Here is a 21061-nt window from a genome sequence, read left to right as displayed (position 1 = left end):
TTATTTTTTCGTATATTTGACAACTCCCTTCAACTCTTCTTTTTGATCTTTTACGCGAGTCTTTTGCTTTTGTGGAATTTGAATAGGGATTTGTTTTGTTTTGTTTTGTTTTGTTTTTCATAGATTATCAACTGGGGCTTTTTCAATTCCAACGGCGAAAAATATTTGTAATGTATTAGCTTTTGCTCTGTAACAACCATCCCAAAACTTAGTGGTTTAAAACAACGGCTGTTTGTTTATTCAATCCTGCAGTCCTCTATATGGATTATTTTGATCTCAGTTGGGTCCCTGGATTTATTGTTGCTCTGCTGACAGCTGACAGTCAAGGCTCCGTGTGTCTGGAAGTTTGCTGACTATTGCCTAGGATTACGGGCGTAAGGAGGCCATGTGACTTTCCGTCTAGCAGGCTACCCTCGGCTTGTCATGTGGGTTGCATGTGTCCAAGAGAGAGCGGGCAGAAAGTGCCAGATCCCTTGTGGGAAGCGCTGGAACTAGCCTGTCACCTCTCTTTACCAAAATTTTACTCCCACCACATTTCATTGCTCAGAGCAAGCCAAAAGGCCAGCCCTGTTTGAAGAGGCCTCTTGATGGGGTGCATTGCAAATGGGCTGCCTATTGGGAGGGGGAAAATAAAACCGGTTTTGTAAACAGTCTTACTGTGGAAAGCCTTTATCACTGAAAAAAAAAAGTCTCACATATAACAGACGGTGGTTGGAACCCAAAGGTCAGTTGTCTTTATGCCCATAATTTCCAGACTATTTTTTGTAGACCCTTGACTGATGACCTGGGTTTGCAGGCAGGAAGAAACGCCAAGGCTGTGGAGACTTTGAGAGCCAGGGTCAGGAGAGAAACTATGCGAAAGGAGACGATGAGCAGAAGCCACAACACCAGATAGCCCATCAAAGAGTGCTGGCACCTGATATCCTTTACAAAATGATTTTGAGACCCAGAATTTTAATTTTTGACACTGGGGAAAATGAAATTGATCAAAAATCAAGAAAAAGATTAGAGCAGAGTGCGGATATAGCACATGTCCCATTTTAAACACTTTCCAGCTCATACCTTTTTTTTTTTTTTTGCTCTTTAGACTTTTTCTGTAGAAAACAATGAGACATTTTTATTTTTACAAGCTCTAAATGGACTGTTATGTGTTTGCTTGTTTTGACCTTCTGCCAACTGCTCCTGTAGGATGCTTCAAAACTGAATCCGTATAAGGAGCAAGGTCAAAGTGTTCATTTCTTCATTCGGTTGATATTGTCTGAGCAACCTCCCTGTACCAGGTGTATTTCTGAGAGTAGGAAGTATAATGAAAAGTAGAGAGTTCCAGTGTGGGTAGAGCTCACATTCCAGAATGAGGAGTTAGACATGAATCAAATACACAGGTCAGAGGAGATACGGAGGAAAATAAAGCAGGGGTGAAGACCAGCAGTGAAGGGAGCAAGAGAGGAGGGAGGTATTTTATAGGGTGTTACTGTTACCTGATATGAAATGGTTGGGGAAGGCCTCTGATGACGGAGCCTGCGGGAGTTGCAGGGGTGGGTATGAGCGTGTAGGAGGGGAGAGTGTTGCAGGCAGAGGAAAGGCCCCTATTTGGAGCAGGCTTGGCCTGTTTGGGGAAGCACGAGGATTATTTGTGACCTGAGAACAAGGAAAGCTGGGGAGGAGCGTGGTGGCAGATGAGGCCCACGAGCTTGTTTGGGGGAGGGGGCAGGCTGAGCTCAGGGAGCTGAGCAGCGATTCTCAGAGCACATTGCACTCACCGTGGGAACTTTGAAAAAAAAAATGCCTGGGCCTCACCCCCAGAATCTATGTTAGTTGGTCTGGTTGAAGCCTGGTGAAGTCTTTGTAAAACATCACCAGGATAAATCCACTGTGTGACTGAGGTCTCCTCGCCTTCGTGAAGTGTGACTCTGATTCTGAGTGAGAGGAAACACTGCCGGGAGTTTCTGCACAGAATGGCACGACCCGATCACTGTAGCATCCCTCCTTCACCCACGTTCCCTTTGCCCCCTGCCAAGAGCATGTCTTAGTATAAAGCTTGAGATCCTGCTCCTCCTTTTTAAGGGACAGAGTGGAAAATGTGGTCATGAGCGAGATCTCTGGGTGCTCTTGCTGGCCCCTTCTCTGGTAGGTGTCAAGGATCTAAGAGGATGGAAGGAGAAAGACGTCTAGAGCCTCTCCTATCGCCCCTTCAAGGTGCGTTGAAGCCTGTCTTAGTCTCTTCGGGCTGCTGTAACAAAACACCTCCTGGGTGGCTTACAAACAACAGACACTTATTTCTCACAGTTGCGGAGCCTGGAAGCTGGAGATCAGACTTGCGCCCTCCTGGCCGGGTGAAGGCCTCTTCCAGGCTGCAGACTTGTATCCTGGCTGGGCAGAAGGGGCCCGGGAGCTCTCTGGGTTTCTTTCGGTGAGGGCACTAATCCCATCCACGAGGGCTCCTCCCTTATGACCTAAGCGCCTCCCAAAGGTCCCAACACAGTGGACAGTAGGAATTTGGGTGGGGGCGGGACATAAACATTCAGACCACAGCAGAGCCACAGTTGCTGCCCCTCTCAGCTTTCCTCCAGCCTTCCCTCGGAAATCCCCGTGCCTCTTTCCCAACATTGCCCTAAATTGATAGGATGTCTGTGAGAACCAATGAGTATGTGTGTCACTGATGTCGCTGATGAGCCCTCTGTTGAAAACAGACACATTGCTCACGTGTGGCATACGTAAACTAGGGCCCCGAGCCCATGCAGCAGTGGCATAACAGCTTAGGGAAGAATATGCTCAGAAATAACATAACCCTGAACTTCTCCTCCTTTGGAGGAACTTTGTAATGTAACCACTCCGAACAAGAACTCTGAAGCTGGATGACTTACATCCCGATTCCAACACTTAATAGCTGAATGATTTATCCTTTGTGTGCTTCACATCACGATGTCGAACTCCTACGACTATCGTAAGATCTAATGAGTACATACGAAGTGATTAGAAATGTGCACGACACACAGTTAGTGCTCAGTCCAACCTAGATATTAAGACAGCGAGGGTTTCCTTCTTGATTTCATCACCGTGTGCGTGGATCGCTTTAATTTTAGCAAAAACATACCATGTTCTAGACAGGCATTCCCCTTCCAATTGCTGATGACCTAAAGATGCTGCATATTAAAAAGTGAACCAAATTTCAGTTGAGGGGGGGGGAAAGGCATTTTTAGAACACAAACGATCCATTTTATATAATTGCTATACAAGCATGTTTTTTGTTTGGGGGTTTTTTGTTTGTTTGTTTTTTTGTTTTTTTGTTTTGAAAAACCTTTAAATTCCTGGGTTTCCCATGGATAAAAAAGACTAGCAGCCTCTTTTGGACTAGTTGAAGCTGGGAATGAAAAAAATTAAGATGTGGACGTGTTTTCAACACACTTATCTAGAGAACCATCTGAAGTGCCTCCTCCGAGAGCAAAGATGAAAATATGAGATTTAGTTCTGGCATTTCCCAACCGCTGACCTGAAGAGATTTCTGGATTTAGTCAGTGCAGCGGGAGCAGAATGATGGGGGGGGGGGAGGGGGGGGCTGGCAGTGAGGGAGATTTAAACTTGCAAGGAAAAGACTGGACTTAGATCAGTTCTCCAACTTCCTCTACCCAAATAAGTCTTAACCTTGTTTTATTGGAGTCAGACAATTGATAAAAACTTACTGGACTATGAAATGATGGTTAAATATTTATTGAAAATTTCAATATGATACTTGGAGGTACCTGTCCTAGAGGTGCCTTACAGGCGGTTTACCTGTTTATGCAAGGGGAAATCACTTTTCAGAGCTTTGGGTCTGACACCTTCCTTGAGTGATATTAAAATAAAAGTGAAATAGAAAATGCCTCTTAGGAAAGGATGGCCTGGTTTCAGCCCTTCCCTGGTATTAATTGAGAGGGCTCATTTTGCCATCGCCCCACAAAGTCTGAGTCTCCCAGCTGCACAAGCTGACCTCGTGCTCTGCAAGTGTCTCCTTTGCCTCAGCCCTGCAGTGTCTCTACCTCCGTGACCGCTTGTCCAGAGTCAGCGAGTCTGTAAAGCTGGCACAGCTAGCTCCCCGAGTCCTTGCTGCTGCTGCTTTCATTTGCTTTTATTTCTGTTGAAATTCTGTACACCCTTCGAAGACCCGCCATCTCAGATGATTTCCTCGGGTTTCTCCAGGTCTGGAGTTGCCTCTCTGTCCTCTCCATCTTTTGTTTGTTCCTCATTCATTGGCAGTTCGTTGATTCTGTCTACTGTTGTAGCTAATCACCTGCGTCCCTCTCATCGTGAACAGTTAGCTCTTTGGTGGGGAGGAGAGTAAACTGTCTCCCAGTCGCATTTGTATGGCCGTATACGGTATTGCGTATAGGCTGGAACTCAACAAATGTCTATGGGATGAGTGGGAAATAAAGACTCCTACTAAAATACTCTCAGAAAAAAAAAATTTTAGGGATCCCTGGGTGGAGCAGCGGTTTGGCGCCTGCCTTTGGCCCAGGGCGCGATCCCGGAGACCCGGGATCGAATCCCATGTCGGGCTCCCGGTGCATGGAGCCTGCTTCTCCCTCTGCCTGTGTCTCTGCCTCGCTCTGTGTGTGTGTGTGTGTGTGTGTGTGTGACTATCATAAATAAAAAAAAAAAAAAGAAAAAAAATTTTAAATAAAGTACTCTCAGAATTAGCGTATACTTGCCCTCATTTCCCTTGCATGGCATCCCCTTACTTGGTGGCCCTTTGGACTTCTACTTTGGTGTGTCTTTGTTTCTTCCATGACCGTCTAGCTGCGGACACCTTTTGCTTGCAACAGCCTTAGTCAGTATCCTTCAAGATCCGAGTCGTGCCATCAGCATCATTTGCTCTCCTCAACGTTTTGTGACAGGCTTACTGAATTGAGGCCCAGTAAGAGGTTTTCTACGTGGGATGCTTTGGTTTTCCTGTTCCTCTCTTCTCTCTCTTTGACTGGTTGACTCCTCCTCTACCAGATTCAGGATAAGATGTTACTTCTTTCTGGAGACTGTCCCAGCTCCCTGCACCTTCTCCAGCCCCAGACTGGCGTAAGCCTTTCTCCTTTATGATCTAATACAATAAAGATGAAAAAGACTTGGGTCAAAATGTGGTCCTGCTGCTCATTGAGCAGTGGCGTTAGACCGTCGCTTCTCAAATGTTATCATGCATCAGAATCACCCGGAGCACTTACGACATCAAACGGGGGTGTTTTAAGAATTAATTGAGGTAAAGTGTTTGACATGAATTATTGCTCAATCATTGCTGGTTCATATTGTTTTTACAGTGTCGTTGCTTTCATCGCACTGTTTTAAATTACAGGCTAGACCATTTGCCAAGTAATTTAGGAAACTCATGCCGAGCAGTGACTGTGCCAGTTTTAGTATCACCTGGATCACAGGTGCCTAACAAAGTCCATTACTAAGCACTAACTGAACGTATGACGTGATTAAAACACCCTCAAAAGTATTCAACAAAGTATTTAATAAAGTGAACCTGGGTGCTTCTCTATAGGTCGGTTCTGCACAGACGGTTCAGCATCCCCCAGTTCAGCTTGCTACCTTCCCGGCTTTTCGGGCGACTGCTTTCGTGGAGCAGCTGCTAACCCACGTTTGGTTATGGTGAATCAGCCCTCACAGCTTTTGTTTCCAAGGTTCTACAAGCAAGCAGCACAGAGGACACCTCTCTGTAAAGAAGTAGAAATAAATAAAAATAAATAAATAAATAAATAAATAAATAAATAAATAAATAAATAAATAATAAAAAATTAAAAAATTAAAAAAAATAAGTAGAAATAAATAAGCACGCGGGCCACTCGCTCGGCTCTGTAGTCTGGATTCCGGACTGAAGGAACGCAGTGGCAGCCCCGTATTCCGCTGCCTCCTGGGCCTGAACATATCCTGCATTTAACATGGGATATGGTTACACATTAACATGGGAAAACTGTAATTTGGAGCTCTCTGCAAATTCATGAAGCCTCCGCTTTGGGGAAGCCTCTCCTGCTTTTCCATTCATTTTCCTCATTTCTATGCCCCCATCCTCCTCTTTGCCCTCAGAACCTCATATTTTACAAATATGTTCATTATGAATAGGTTTCATTAGTTCAGCAAATACTTTTTCCAATCCCTGCCCCGGGACCAGCACTATTCTGAGGGTGGCGATGCCGCACTGAGACAAAGCACCTGCTTCATGGAACCTAAAGCATGGCACTTAGCAAAGTGTACACTAATCGTTTGCTTCTCTCTGTCTCCCACGGTGATTGTGAGCTTCCGGATGGTGAGCGCACTATTTAATTGATCTTTGGATATTCAGTTCCCTATCAGGCGTGTGGTAGGTATCCACACGTCTGGATTAGTGCTTATACAGAGGGATCTTCCTTATTAGGTTGGTGCTGAGAAATGGCACAAAGTACCAGAGGTCATGTATGGCTGGTCCCTGAAAGGATCTGGTGCTAGATATTGGGTTTTTTTTTAACCTACAAATGTTGTTTGTCTGAATTCCAATTAGGGACAAACGATACATAACAATCCAAATTTTTTTGTCCTTTTTTTTTTATTGGTGTTCAATTTGCCAACATATAGCATAACCCCCAGTGCTCATCCCGCCAAGTGCCCCCCTCAGTGCCCGTCATTCAGTCACCCCAACCCCCTGCCCACCTCCCCTTCCACTACCCCTTGTTCGTTTCCCAGAATTAAGAGTCTCTCATGTCCTGTCTCCCTCACTGATATTTTCACTCATTTTCTCTCCTTTCCCCTTTATTCCCTTTCACTATTTTTTACATTCACCAAATGAATGAGACCATATAATGTTTGTCCTTCTCCGATTGACTTATTTCACTCAGCATCATACCCTCCAGGTCCCTCCACGTCGAAGCACATGGTGGGTATTTGTCGTTTCTGATGGCTGAGGAATATTCCACTGTCTACATAGACCACAGCTTCTCTACCCATCATCTGTCCATGGACACCGAGGCTCCTTCCACAGTGTGGCTACTGTGGACATTGCTGCTATGAACATCGGGGTGCAGGTGTCCCGGTGTTTCACTGCATCTGTATCTTTGGGGTAAATCCCTAGCAGTGCAATTGCTGGGTCGTAGGGCAGATCTATTTTTAACTTTTTGAGGAACTTCCACACAGTTTTCCAGAGTGGCTGCCCCAGTTCACATTCCCACCAACAGTGCAAGAGGGTTCACCTTCCTCCACATCCTCTCCAACATGTGTTGTTTCCTGTCTTGTTAATTTTCCCCATTCTCACTGGGGTGACGTGGGATCTCATTGTGGTTTTGACAATCCATATTTCTAGCTTCTCTAGAAAAAGCCCGCGTTCTTGTGTTGCACTAACCAGCTGCAGCCAGTTCCCAACCAGCTTGCTCCTCAGGTGGAGCGTGTCCACTCCAGCTCACTGTGACAATTCCCTACTGTGTTACGTGTGTCTGTGTGCACACGGCATTGTATTTGCGTGCACAGATGTGTGGTGAGGAAAGAGCCAAATTCTTCAAATTGTATGCAGATCCACTGACCGTTTGTCTTCACAGGCTGATGAAAACCTGTCTTCAACTGGAAATACCTTATTCCTTTTTTTGTTCTTTGGTGATGTACAACGCTAACAAGGATTTGCTTTTGTTTGAAATATGAACTATATTGGGTCATCAGTCTTCAATTTTACCCAGTTTTCTGCCGTTTCACAGTGGGTTTCCTATCTTCTTCAGATTATTTAGATAATTGCCAGTTCCTCAGCCCAAAGTAACAACACATTAAAATCTATCCGGTTTGGATTTTTTTTTCCTCCTTTAGGATCATTGAACCTAACATGATTTATTTGGTTTGGTTTTGTCATAGGACATTAGAGATGCTTTTAAAAACATAAAATTGCGTTCAAATGATAGTGTACCGGACTAAATATGTTCGTGCTCTGTTTTCAGCTATCCTTAAAAAGAAGAGGAAGCAAAGATTTGCCAAAATCTGAAAAAAAGACTCAACAGACTCCCACAGAGGTATGTGGAAATAAAATTTCATCTAGCACATCAATTGAGCACCTTTTCTAATTGTATATAATTACAAGCTGCATCTGTAAATGGACGTCGTAGCCAGATACACTCATGTAAAAAAAAAAAAAAAAAGTTTGATTTGCACATCCTGTAGCCGTGGATGCAGGCAGTATGAAGTATTCAGGGTTTTTGCTTATAAAGCTAAGACCAAGCTCCCAATTCTTGCTTCCACACTGTAAGCACACCCGGAGTATCATCAGTACCTTGTGTGCTGCTGTGTTTGAGAACTGCACGCACAGTGCTCATCCTCTTCACTCCTAATGAATGCGGCCAATAGAAGGGCTGTTCCTATAGCATCAGGAGTAGAGAAAGGAATGTCGTAGGAAGGGATGGCGAGGTGAGAGAGAGGCTTGTGATGAGAAGGCCCTAGAATGAAGGAATTCTCCATGCCAGTGACTGGGGGAGCAAAAGAAAGGAAACAGAGAATAAAAATAAAACTTTAAAAGATGTTTTAAAGGATGCCTGTCAGGCTCAGTCAATGGAGCGTGTGACTCTTGATCTCGGGGTTGTGGGTTTGAACCCCACCTTGAGTGCAGAGATTTTTTAAAAATAAAACCTAAAAAAAAAAAAAAAGATGTATTCAACACGGACTTGTTAAGAACTTTAGAAACCCAGCCACCGTGAAGACTAGCTCTGCTTTCAGGATGAGCAGAGGGTGACGATGGGTGTAATGAAGGAGATTTTAAAACAGAAGAGAAGATATTTGGGGGCAGAAGTGACATGATGGCTCCCCAAAGACACTTGGGTAGTCATTGACTTTTGCATGTGTCCGCTGGAGTCTCATAGTATAGCATAACCTCTTCTAGTCTTACAAGTTGTTTTCTCATGAGCTAATAATTCTAACTACGGCAATACTGAAATATCCAAAACTTGGAAAGTTGATCTCAATGTTTTTAAAAACACAACTTATTAAATGCCTTTCGAAGAGATTTATTTATTCATTTTCAAGAGAGAGCATACAAGTGGAGGGAGTGGCAGAGGGAGGGAGCCTCAAGCAGACTCCCCACCGAGCTCAGAGCCCACTGCGGGCCTCGATCCCACAACCCGTGAGACCATGACCTGAGCTGAAACCAATAGTCAGATGCTTCATCCAGCTGAGCCCCCAAGTGCCCCAGAGAACACGACATATTAAAGTTTATCTTCCCTTTTCCTCTCTCTTTCTGCTCTGTTCTTGGTTAACGTTCCCCTGGTCCTGGCACAAGGCCCTCGAGACGCGCCAGCAGTTCAGAAATCCCAGAGTCTCATCGCAAGGCCATGAGTCCATTTTGTACCTTCCTTGCTGTTCTCTCAGTGAGATCAAAGATGCTCCGTCACTACGGCTTTCTCACTCTGCCTTTGCCAGAACTTTAGCCACCCGGCTGTGCATATTTTGCTGTGGCTCATTTCACTAGTTGCCATCAGTTCTCTCCTGCACCTCATCGAGGGACAAGGGGCTATAGGCTCAATGCCCAAGTCAGCTTTAATCAGCAGTTTATTTCTTTTAAAACTCACGTTTGGCCTATTCTTACGCTTGCCGTGTTCAAGTTTATTTTTTTCAACAATAGTCTCTTATCCAGGGATCTTTAACTGTTTATTTCTAGCTCCATGACCCTCCGACTCCATGAGCACGCGGGCACCTTTCTGCAAAAGACACCCACAGCCTCCGTCAATGTCTTAGTGGGACCGAGGACCTCACAAGAGACCTTGCAGCCCACCAGTTTTTATTTCATGGCCCAAACACCTGGGAAACTTATAAGCATGCTGTTGTTGTCTATGAAGTTCCTGCTAGTGTTTCCAGTTCATTTGTCCAAAGAGATTATCACCTGTAGTTTTCCAAAAACCCACCCCAGCAGATTGACTGGGACCATCTGGGATGGGAGAGCTCCATGATAAAGTAGTCCACAGGTGATTCTGTTGCTCGGTCAAGGTTGAGGGTCATTGATTCTTAGATTACTCTTTCCATGTTCTCCTCCCACACTCAGCCAGGCCAGATTGTAGTCACGGCTCATTTTATTCAGCTTTGACTTGTCGGGGTCTAGCATGTGATACTGCACCACGTCCAATACGCACTTTTGGATCCTCCCATGTCCCCTTTATCTAGGTTGAGCCAAATGAAATTGCCTACACCCTGTGAGTTTGACCTGTGTGAACAGCAATTCCATACGGTTCACCCTACTATTATCTGTACGGATCCATACTTCATTTTTATTTGCTTCAGCTTCGTCAGTAATAGTGTTTCCGCGTTCCTTCAGCAGCACCGTGACTTTATTTACCAAGCAGCGATATCGCACAGCAATGAAGAACAGTCACGGGCCCGCCGTGTGGCCTTAGATGACTCACTTATTCTGTCTCTGCCTTTGTTTCCTCATCTGTAAAACGGGATCATAGGAGAGAGCTGTTGTATGAATTAAATGTGTTTAAAGCACATGATTCATTGAGAGTGCAATTTAGCTTCTGGTAGTGGCTAAGTCCAAGCCGGGCTCAGCTCACTTCTTTTGGCCCCTCATCATTTTATCCTTCTGCACATGCCATTCATATCTTCTTAAGAGTGAGTCTTCAACATCCACGAAAATAAGACACGACTTGCTTCACATCCCAAAGTATGGTAGTGTTTCTTGCCTGGCATTCTCTGTAAAAAGTAGGAGCAAGCACGTACTGCGCAGTTATTGTCAACCAGCCATTTTCCAGGCCACCTTGGACCTAACATCATCAGCATTTATGTACAGTATTTCCACGCTCACTTGCAAACGCAGCTGTAATACTTTGGTTACGGGGTTACAGGCTGAGCATGCGGGATGCATCAGCATACGGGGTTCTTAAGCTCTTGGCATTCTAGAACCTATCACACTTTGTGTATCGAAGAGATTTCTTTTTAAACAAATACAAAATAATTACTGTGGGGCCCATCATTCTCCCTCCCTCATAGGGACTTCCTTCCAAATAGTGTAGGTCCAGATCTTAAAATGACGTTTATGTTTCTATTCCTTTGAGGCAGGAGAGCGCACATGTACACAAATCAGGGAGCCTTCTCTTTCATACTCGCTTACCATACCTGGTGAAGTGTGATTCTGCTCCAGTCCATGAGTTAGATCACATCCAGAGCTATTTGAGTTAGATCGAAACTGCAGCATTTCACTCCCATTTTTTTTTTAATTTGCAAATAAAGATCTCCTCGTGCAGGCAAGGAGTTGTCCCATGCATGTAGCCCAACCTAACTTCCCAGTCTCCTCCACTCTTACTTCCTAGCAAAGCCTGGCCTAGGGAAATATTGGATGTGCTTATTTCTGATCACTTTTGTAGGCAAACATGGTCTCTAATTCCTGCACGATATTTGACTCTTCTGCCCCCCTGCCAAACCTTTCACCATGGCTTATGTGTCTCTCTTCATTTTCTTCTTCTCTTCGCTTGCTCAAAACCCCTGCCACAGCTTCAGCCATCCCCTCTACACACCTCACTCTTACATCCGCGCCTTTGGACCCAAACTCTCTGCAGGGCCCTAGATGTAATCTCGGGCCTGAGATTCCACTTGCCTGTTGATGGATGTTTCCACTAGATATCCCTCCACTGACACGCCTCAAAGATAGCATTTTAAGACACTTGGTTCAACCCACCTTCTTCACACCTCCTCCTCTCTGTTCATCCCCTACTCCTGTTATTAGCAGCGCCCTCCATCAAGACACATAAGGTGGAAACATTAGGGTTATCTGTGATTCTTCTGCTGATATGATATTAAACATTGCTATGTGTCCTGGGCTTCATACCCACTGAATTAGTGTGAGGGCCCAACACAGAGTCTCTTGTAGAGCGGCGTGTCCCCTTGTGAAGTGGATTTTCATGTCAAATCTTTCTGGGACATACATTCTCATCCTTCTCTCTCACTGTGCTCTCGAGAGTCTCTCAACTCTTCTCTCCATGCCTCTATCCTTTCTCCTAAACCCCTTCTAGAGGAAAGTATACAAGCCAATACATCCATTGTCTTGTATTTTATCCCATTGTCCTACTTTCCTTCTCTTGTGCTGCTTTTCCAGAGGCAACATGTACAGTGGAAAGAATAAGAGTTTTGAACCCAGTCTGGATAAAGATGTGCTCTGTCCCTTACTAACCTGCGCTCTACCAAGTTCATGTCAGGGTGTGATGACATAAAGAATGTGACGGTCAGGCTCCGTGCACTCCACGGCTCTCAGCCCTTCCATCCTCATTCTCATTAGCAGATGGGAGGACAGGAGACCTGGGCGCTGCTCTCCATCTCTTCCATCCCAAAGGTTTTGGGCCATCTCTAATGAGCATCTCTAGCAGAAGCGTATTATTCTCACCTGCCTCACCAGTGGGTGCTGCTGCTTTACCACAACTCATCTCAAACACAATGGACTCATCGCTGGGCAAGGAAGGCATTTTTATTTCCATTTTAAAAATGATCCAGGGCACCCGAGTGGTTCAGCGGGTTCAGTGTTTGCCTTTGGCTCGGGTCATGATCTCAGGGTGCTGAGATCCAGCCCCACATAGGGCTCCCTGCTCAGTGGAGAGTCTGCTTCTCCCTCTCCCTCTGCCCTTTCCGCCACTGCTCTCTCTCTCTCTCTCTCTTTCTCAAATAAAGAAAATCTTTTAAAAAAACATTTAGAAATCAGGAAAACAAAATTCACAGAAGTTACACAATCAACCCTACATACATACTTAGAATTTGGGGAAATTGTCCTCAGGAAATGTGTCCTTGGGCATAATAAGGTACTTTGGTATTAGCTCTCAGCAGGTTGATTTCCAATTTTTGGAAAACTTCTAATCACTCCTCAGCTTAGTCAGCGATTAGGGTTTGCGGTTGTCCAAAGAATTGTAAGAAGAGCTCCTATAGGATCTACTCCATCTTCCATTTAGGCAGAAGCAACTTTATTCATTTCAGACTGATGGGAATATATCTTATTTTTAAAATGATCTGGGTGAAAATGCTTGCCGGTTTCTCCTTGGATGGGGCCATTCCAGGGTTAAGTTTTCCTTGCTTTAAGTAAGGCCTTCAAGTAAGCAATCCTGCCCTGAATAAAGACGGAGAAGAGAGGACTTTCTTTGCTCTTGCAGAGCCATCATGGGCCTTAGAGTCAGACAGGAATGCATTCAGATTGTACCTTTGTCTTTTGCCTCTTACTAGTTATGGGACATCTTTATTAATATCTATTATTAAGTCTACTCTAAACAGTAAAGTAGGTCCTGTGTATAAAGAAGTTTACAGAATTTGGCCGAAAGTCGGTGCTCCATCAATGGTAGTGAGCACGCAGCACATGCGTCCTCCAGGGAATAGGTTTCACATTACGATCAGAGGCATTCAAATCACGCAAGAAACGAAACCTGAAAAATGCACATTGTTGAAGTGACAGCCCCACAGTTGTGCTCAGTTACAACCTATGATAATCTCTGGACGGTGATGACCATAGTGTTTCTCTCAGGATGTTTCTTTCTCCTTGTGTTGCTGGGATGTGACCTTGTCCTAATGTTTTATCTGCCAAATAACTTAAGCACTTTGTAGAAAATAAACAGCACCTGAGGATCCCTGGATGGCTCAGTGGTTTAGTGCCTGTCTTCAGCCCGGGGTGTGATCCTGGAGTCCCAGGATCGAGTCCCACGTCGGGCTCCCTGCATGGAGCCTGCTTCTCCCTCTGCCTAGGTCTCTGCTTCTCTATCTCTCATGAATAAAAATCTGTAGAAAGAAAGAAAGAAAATAAACAGCACCTACTTCTGTGTGTCTCATTAAAGCTTGATCACAAGAAAAAGCAGGCAGCCCTGGTGGCTCAGTGGTTTAGCTCCTGCCTGCAGCCCAAGGCCTGATCCTGGAGTCCCGGGATCGAGTCCCACATCGGGCTCCCTGCATGCAGCCTGCTTCTCCCTCTGCCTGTGTCTCTGCCTCTCTCTCTGTGTGTGTCTCTCATGAGTAGATAAAATGTTTTTTTTAAAAGAAAAAAAAAAAACACACAAGAAAAAGTCATCAGTTTTGCAGGCGTACTTTTTCTGTTTTCTGGATCTCCATAGAAATGATCTCCTGTTGTCTCCCCCCCTCCCCCCGCCCCGTTTCCCACATGAGGAGGACAACGAAGACCTCAAGTGCCAGCTGCAGTTCGTGAAGGAAGAGGCCGCTCTGATGAGAAAGAAAATGGCCAAGATCGACAAGGAGAAGGACAGGTTCGAACACGAGCTCCAGAAGTACAGGTCGTTCTACGGGGACCTGGACAGCCCCCTGCCCAAGGGCGAGGCGGGGGGCCCTCCGAGCACCAGGGAGGCCGAGCTCAAGCTGCGCCTGCGGCTGGTGGAGGAGGAGGCCAACATCCTGGGCCGCAAGATCGTGGAGCTGGAGGTGGAGAACCGAGGCCTCAAGGCCGAGCTGGACGACCTGCGCGGCGACGACTTCGGCGGCTCGGCCAACCCGCTGATGCGCGAGCAGAGCGAGTCCCTGTCGGAGCTGCGGCAGCACCTGCAGCTGGTGGAGGACGAGACGGAGCTGCTGCGGCGCAACGTGGCCGACCTGGAGGAGCAGAACCAGCGCATCACCGCCGAGCTCGCCAAGTACAAGTACAAGTCGGGCGGCCACGACAGCGCGCGCCACCACGACAGCGCCAAGAGCGAGGCGCTGCAGGAGGAGCTCAAGGCCGCGCGGCTGCAGATCAACGAGCTCAGCGGCAAGGTCATGCAGCTGCAGTACGAGAACCGCGTGCTCATGTCCAACATGCAGCGCTACGACCTGGCCTCGCACCTGGGCATCCGCGGCAGCCCGCGCGACAGCGACGCCGAGAGCGACGCGGGCAAGAAGGAGAGCGACGACGACTCGCGGCCGCCGCACCGCAAGCGCGAGGGGCCCATCGGCGGCGAGAGCGACTCGGAGGAGGTGCGCAACATGCGCTGCCTGACGCCCACGCGCTCCCTCTACGCCGCGCCCGCCTGGCCCAAGGGCTTCTCCGACCGCCAGCACCTCAAGGACATCCGCTCCGAGGCCGAGCGCCTGGGCAAGACCATCGACCGGCTCATCGCCGACACGAGCACCATCATCACCGAGGCGCGCATCTACGTGGCCAACGGGGACCTGTTCGGGCTGATGGACGAGGAGGACGACGGCAGCCGCATCCGCGAGCACGAGCTGCTCTACCGCATCAACGCGCAGATGAAAGCCTTCCGCAAGGAGCTGCAGACCTTCATCGACCGCCTCGAGGTGCCCAAGGCGGCGGACGAGCGCGGCGCCGAGGAGCCCATATCCGTGAGTCAGGTACAGCTCGGCCTGCTGCGCGCCCGGCGGCGGGGCGGGGCGGGGCGGGGCCGCGGGGCCCGGGGGCGGGGCTTACCGCCCGGGCCACGCCCCCTCCGCAGTGCACCGCCCCGAGGCCACGCCCCTCCCCGCCCCCTCCGCCGCGCGCGCCTGCCTGCGCGTCCCCCCCCCCCCCCCGCTCGGCCCCGCCCCCGGCCTGAGGCCCCGCCCCGCCCCCTCTGCTGCGCACGTCCCCAATCCGGCCCCGAGGCCCCGCCCCGCCCCCTCCGCCGCGCGCACCTGCCTGCGCGCCCCCGTCCCGGCCCCGAGGCCCCGCCCCCGGCCCCGAGACCCCGCCCCCGGCCCCGAGGCCCCGCCCCTCCCTGGCCCCTCTGCTGCGCGCGCCTGCCTGCGCGTCCCCCCGCTGGGCCCCGAGGCCCCGCGGCCCCGCCCCTCCCCGCCCCCTCCGCTGCACGCGTCCCCTCTCCGGCCCCGAGGCCCCGCCCCTCCCCCTCCGCCGCGCGCACCTGCCTGCGCGTCCCCCGAGGCCCCGCCCCGCCGCACACCTGCCCCCCACCCCCCACCCCCGTGCAATCCCAAGATCGGCGCGGCCCAGCCGGCTGCTTACACGACACGTCCACACTCACGTCCACACTCGCACCGGAGTAGAGGAGTTTTAAGAACCGTGCATACGTGTCGGCCCGGCGGGCGTTCCTCTGCGCGTGCTCCTAGGCCGCGCACGGGCCTCCCTAGCTGCCCATCTGCAGGTGTTGAGCCAGGCTTGTAGTTGAGCTCAAAATAGCGTGCTTTGGGTTTGGGAGTTGTTTTGTTTTGTTTTGTTTTGTTTTGTTTTGTTTTGTTTTGTTTTGTTTTGTTTTGTTTTTAAACGACCAAATCTCCAAGATTATTGTCTAACCACTGACACAGGTCCACACCCAGCGGTAAAGAGGGATGAGACAGGGTGTGGAGCCCTCCCGTAAAGGCACGGAGGGAAGCCAGCCCTTGACCGCTAGGGGAAGTAGCAGGATAATTATCTCTAGATTTTAAAAGTCAATCAATCAATCAATCAATCAATCAGTCAGTCACTGCCAGCCCTCTAGGGGAGAATCTCAGGACGGGGGAAGGAGTGTCAGACTTTAAGTTGAAGCGACCCTGACTCCGAGAAATAGCCATGACGAAGGGAAGCCAGCCCTTGACCGCAAGTGGAAGTAGTAACAGGATCATTATTTCTAGATTTAAATCAATCAATCAATCAGTCACTGCCAGGATGGGGGAAGGACTGTCAGACTTTAAGTTGAAGCGACCCTGACTCAGAGAAATAGCCATGACTATCCCCCCACGGGGAAAACCAGCGTTTTTCCTTCATCCTAATTGGTCGAGGCACAGCTGATGAGTTGGACTGAGCTGCTCTAGCCAGGTATGGGGGCCAAGCAGCCATGCGTTTTGTCAGAATTAACCACCTAAGACAGGCTTTGTCGAACGTTAACAGGCGGCGCTACCTCTCTGGCAAGCCTCCTGTCCCGTGTCCGTTGGAGAACACACGGAAGTACACCAGCATGCATGGCTTTTAAGACACGTGACAGATTTAAATTTAAAAATCAGTCTACACGCAGAAGCATGACATGAATTAACTGCCTGTTAGTCACAACCAGAAAACTCGCAGCCCCGTCGCTTAGTTTAAACCTTGCATGTTGCCCTGCTTCGCTATGGGGGGAGAAAAAGTTTTATGATGAAACTTGTTGAATCTTGAAACGTTAAAGCTTATTTTCTTCTCTAATTATGTCGAGTAGTTGGTTTTTAGCTTCCTTGCAGCAGATTTTTGAATACTTTGAGCATGTGGGTTTCCAGTTATACCATGGGGACCGGGAGGGGGGCCGGGATCAGAGTGAGAGAAAGCACTGTGCGTAATAATAGGTTTCAGATTTTGTAAATATGGGCTTAGGGGAGGGTTCTTCTTCATCTTAAATTGAATGAATGCTTAGATTAGTTTATATAAATGGAAGTGTTAAAAAATTATTATTAATTAACTCTTCTCTTTGTCTTTGCATTTACCTTCCCAGATGTTCCAGCCTATCATTTTACTTATTCTCATTCTTGTATTATTTTCATCACTTTCTTACACAACAATATTTAAACTTGTCTTCCTTTTTACACTGTTTTTTGTACTGTAAGTCTCTCATCATTTACCATTCATTGTAGTATTTTCAGTTTGTTTATTTTGTTCACCCTTCAAGACAAGAAGTAAAAGAAGTATAATTTCTGTAGTAACCAATGCTATAAAAACACTGAAGACTGCTTATTTCTTTAAAAAGACACATCTTACCACTACCAAATTCAATAAGAAGCCCACGCATTACAATATTTCAGGTAAGGAAGTAACTGTGATTTTTTTATATCAATCATTTTAATTTTTGCTTCTGTCTTTTACATCTTCATCTGTACTCTTCTTGCTAAATAATTATAACTGTAAAAGTTGATTAAATATTTCAGTTATTTCTCGATAGTTGAAAAGCTGACGTTCACAAGTTGGTCACATTTCAAAATATGCACAGATAGATTTATAAAGTATCTTTGCTAGGCTGCATTGGACTAACAAGACAGTTTTGATATCTGGTTAAATATCAGCAAAAATTATGGGGAATAAATGAAATGTGACCATCACGGAAAGTCAGCAATTTGTTGTGATGCTGATGGCATCTTGTCTAAAAAGATGTGTTTGGATGCATGAGATAGATTAAGCCGTAGTTCATGGAGAAAATGATTCTATCCCCCCTGCTGCATTTGACCAGCTCTAAGCGAAACGACTATTTCTGCATTTTCCTATTATACTCGAACATTGGTTGCTGATCAGATTGGTTGCCTGGACTTCTGTCCTCTAAAGTCAGTTATCACACAGAACTGCTTCCAGAGCAGGGAGTAGAGTAGGGAAAAAATAGTCATTCTCTGGAATTTCATTACATTGGGATTCAAAGCCAGTCGCAGAGCTCCAGTGGGAGGTGCTCTCCAAATAGAAACTGACTTTGGTGAACCTGAGCGTCTCCCTTTCTCCTCATCCCTAAAGTGACCCAGATAAGCTCCATGTACCCAAAATGTCCTGTCTGTCCATCTTGTTGACAATTTACCCAATGGAAAGCGGGAATGCATCACTGCCACCAGGATTCAGAAATACCAGTACTGAATACCAGTACTCAGAAATGCTCGCAGTTTGGCTGGTGGATATGAAAATCTGTGGTAAAGTGAGGTATCTTGCACCTCAGCATCAAGAATGATATGTGGAAAACCTTCGCTCTATCACAAAAGTTGGTTCTGGTAACACTCTCGTGAATCTTCATCCCCCAGGATCTCCATTTCCCTTTGAGTATTAATTTCTAAAAAAAGAAAATAAGCGCCTCACAAGTAGTTGAGAATTTAGTTTGAAATAACTGCTCTTAGTCTCCATGTTGTTATTTGCATTTTTCTTTTGGGTTTTTCTGTAGTTTTGTTCCAGAGGGAGGAGAGAGCAGGAGTGGGGAGCTAACCAACAGTTGAAATCTGTCACTGTCCTTCTGGCTCTTCATCTTAGAGAGTCAACAGGCTAGATAGAACTTTATGATAAAAAGAAATGAAATGATGTAAATGTTGTATTTAATTAGTGATTACCCTGTTTACTTTAAAAAAAAAAAAACACGCATGTCAGGGAGAGCAACCACTTTAAAATTCAAAGTCCATCTCTTTGATCCTTGATCGATCCCCAGACTGCCACCGCAGAGGGACCGTTTTGGTAACAACTGAAAGAAAATGCTCGATGGCCGAAATTTATCTGAAGTGTTTTTTGCCTTTGAAGCCACATACACTCACCTGAGCAATGCTTCTCAGCTCCTTACGGACTATTTGGTGGTTTATGAGGTGTTGTAGGTGGCCACGATGACCGGAAAGCTCTGATGGCAGGAAGAGAACTAAAGAGTGAAAAATCGGGATCCCTGGGTGGCGCAGCAGTTTTGCGCCTGCCTTTGGCCCAGGGCGCGATCCTGGAGACCCGGGATCGAATCCCACATCGGGCTCCCGGTGCATGGAGCCTGCTTCTCCCTCTGCCTGTGTCTCTGCCTCTCTCTCTCTGTGACTATCATAAATAAATAAAAAAAAAAAAAAAAAAAAAAAAATTAAAAAAAAAAAAAAAAGAGTGAAAAATCTCAAATCCTTGTCCCACCCAAATTACTAATATCGTCCCTCTGAGGAAGCATGGTGTGCAGTGCCCTTGTTCACTTCAGAAGTATCGTGGATACTCACTACTCTGTGTGGCATTAAGAAACAGGTTTCAGAATTTTAACTTTTTTTTATCATGGGAAGAATTAAGAACTAAATATCCAGCTCATGAGTTTTCAATCCCAGCTGCACATCAGAACTCCTGGGATGGTTCAAGAATTGAGCCCTATCTTAGCAATTGACACTGAATTCTTGAATCCAGGCATTTGTCTTTTCTTGAACTCCCAAGAACCATTTCTTAGGAGTTGTGTAGAATACGCATGTGCAGCCTTCCAGGAAGGTTGCAGTCTCAGCCACTCAGAGCATGTCCACATCCTCTCTAGAGCATTTCCAATCTTTGGTATTTGGCCTTTGCCTCTAATGCCAAAGCAGTTCTAATTCCACAGGAGTGCAGTGTTAGAAAACTGTCCTTTCACTAACGTAGGTTCTAGAAACCAGCAAAAGCAGAGAAGCCAAGGGGGAATGATGCATGACAGAAAGGAGGACCAAGATGAATAGTGCGTATGTGCGGGGTCGTGGAGATGACTCTCAGAGTGGACATGTAGGCACGTGCATACACTCAATTAGAGCCTCAAGAAGACCCACCCCCCACACACACACACCCTGACAACCTGACAAATTTGTATACAGTTATCTACGCTACAAAGCTTCCCACGTGGTGCGCCACAGATCCTCCAGGAATGATGGAGGAATATCCTCCACCTGGCTCTGCTGTCCCAATCGAGATGAGAGAGCATGTACGAGAAACGTGAGACTGTGACAGAAATACACACAGGGACCCGTTGTGTGTCTAACAATCACCGTAAAGTGGTGGCAAAATGAAATTCCGTTTTTACTCTCCTAGCACTTTCCATTGGTTGACTGACCCGGACGGACACGTAAATAGGTAACTCTAACAGGCGCTCTTACTGCAGCGTAAGAACAAACAGAAAGGCTCATGGTTGTGATTTCTTCTTATTGGACACCTGACAGCATATTGGATTTCCCTAAGCAAACAGTAAAATCCCAAGACATTCTTGGGATGGACTATACAATGAATGAATGGATGAATGAATGAATGAGTAACATACATACCTACATAGAGGGCTGCTGCGTATCCGTATCCCTCGACAACAGCTTATGGCCTGAATAAGGGAGGAGAGGCTGACCACGGGAGGTCTGGGCTCACCAAACACCAGCCTCATCCTTAGATCTCTTGTGAGGGGTTAAAGCTATGCTGGCGGCCAGGACCTTAATCGTATCGAAGAACTTCTAAGGCGTGGGCTTTATGGAACAATTCGTGAGACCCTTGAACGTCCCCCAGGTTCTCCGTACACGGAACCCTGGTGAGAAACTAAGGAGGGGAAACAGGACCGACTTAGCCACGGCTCACAGATTCTGGGGGAATTGGGGTAACTCTGGCAGCTTCTCTGAATCTCCTGAAGCAACTTACCAGGTAGTTGGATCCCAAGGGGACTCTCATGCCCTCCCTACCGCATGGCCTGGTGTCTGCTCTGGGCCTCTACCACCCTGTCGGGTGCAGTGAGAGGTGCGCCCCGAATCAGGGAAGTCAGGCCAGCCTCTGTGTGCGGGGGCCAGTGTT

At 47.0% G+C, this 21061-nt stretch overlaps 2 protein-coding genes and 1 long non-coding RNA gene across 3 annotated transcripts in view; 2 read left to right on the top strand and 1 right to left on the bottom strand.

Moving 5' to 3' along the window:
• MTCL3 (MTCL family member 3) overlaps positions 1 to 17436 on the top strand; it is a 45977-nt gene extending 28541 nt beyond the window's left edge. Inside the window, exons 5-7 of the mRNA XM_072833520.1 lie at positions 7917 to 7988; positions 14086 to 15258; positions 17298 to 17436. Of these exons, the coding sequence (XP_072689621.1) occupies positions 7917 to 7988; positions 14086 to 15258; positions 17298 to 17408 (1356 nt within the window). The 3' untranslated portion in view covers positions 17409 to 17436. The remainder of the gene's footprint in view (positions 1 to 7916; positions 7989 to 14085; positions 15259 to 17297) is intronic.
• LOC140637240 (uncharacterized) lies at positions 4608 to 13949 on the bottom strand. The gene is made up of 3 exons (XR_012034473.1): positions 13548 to 13949; positions 5492 to 5681; positions 4608 to 5068 (listed from the first exon to the last, which is right to left on the bottom strand). It is a non-coding gene; the product is annotated as an uncharacterized lncRNA (long non-coding RNA).
• Positions 17437 to 17462: 26 nt separating the features above from the next.
• Positions 17463 to 21061, top strand: part of KIAA0408 (KIAA0408 ortholog) — a 30611-nt gene continuing 27012 nt past the window's right edge. The window contains exon 1 of the mRNA XM_072777639.1: positions 17463 to 17604. The gene's annotated coding sequence lies outside the window, so the exon portion shown is untranslated. The remainder of the gene's footprint in view (positions 17605 to 21061) is intronic.

Source organism: Canis lupus, chromosome 1, assembly GCF_048164855.1.
Source record: "Canis lupus baileyi chromosome 1, mCanLup2.hap1, whole genome shotgun sequence".
In the NCBI taxonomy this organism is placed as follows: domain Eukaryota; kingdom Metazoa; phylum Chordata; class Mammalia; order Carnivora; family Canidae; genus Canis; species Canis lupus.
This window is presented reverse-complemented; position numbering and strand designations above follow the sequence as displayed.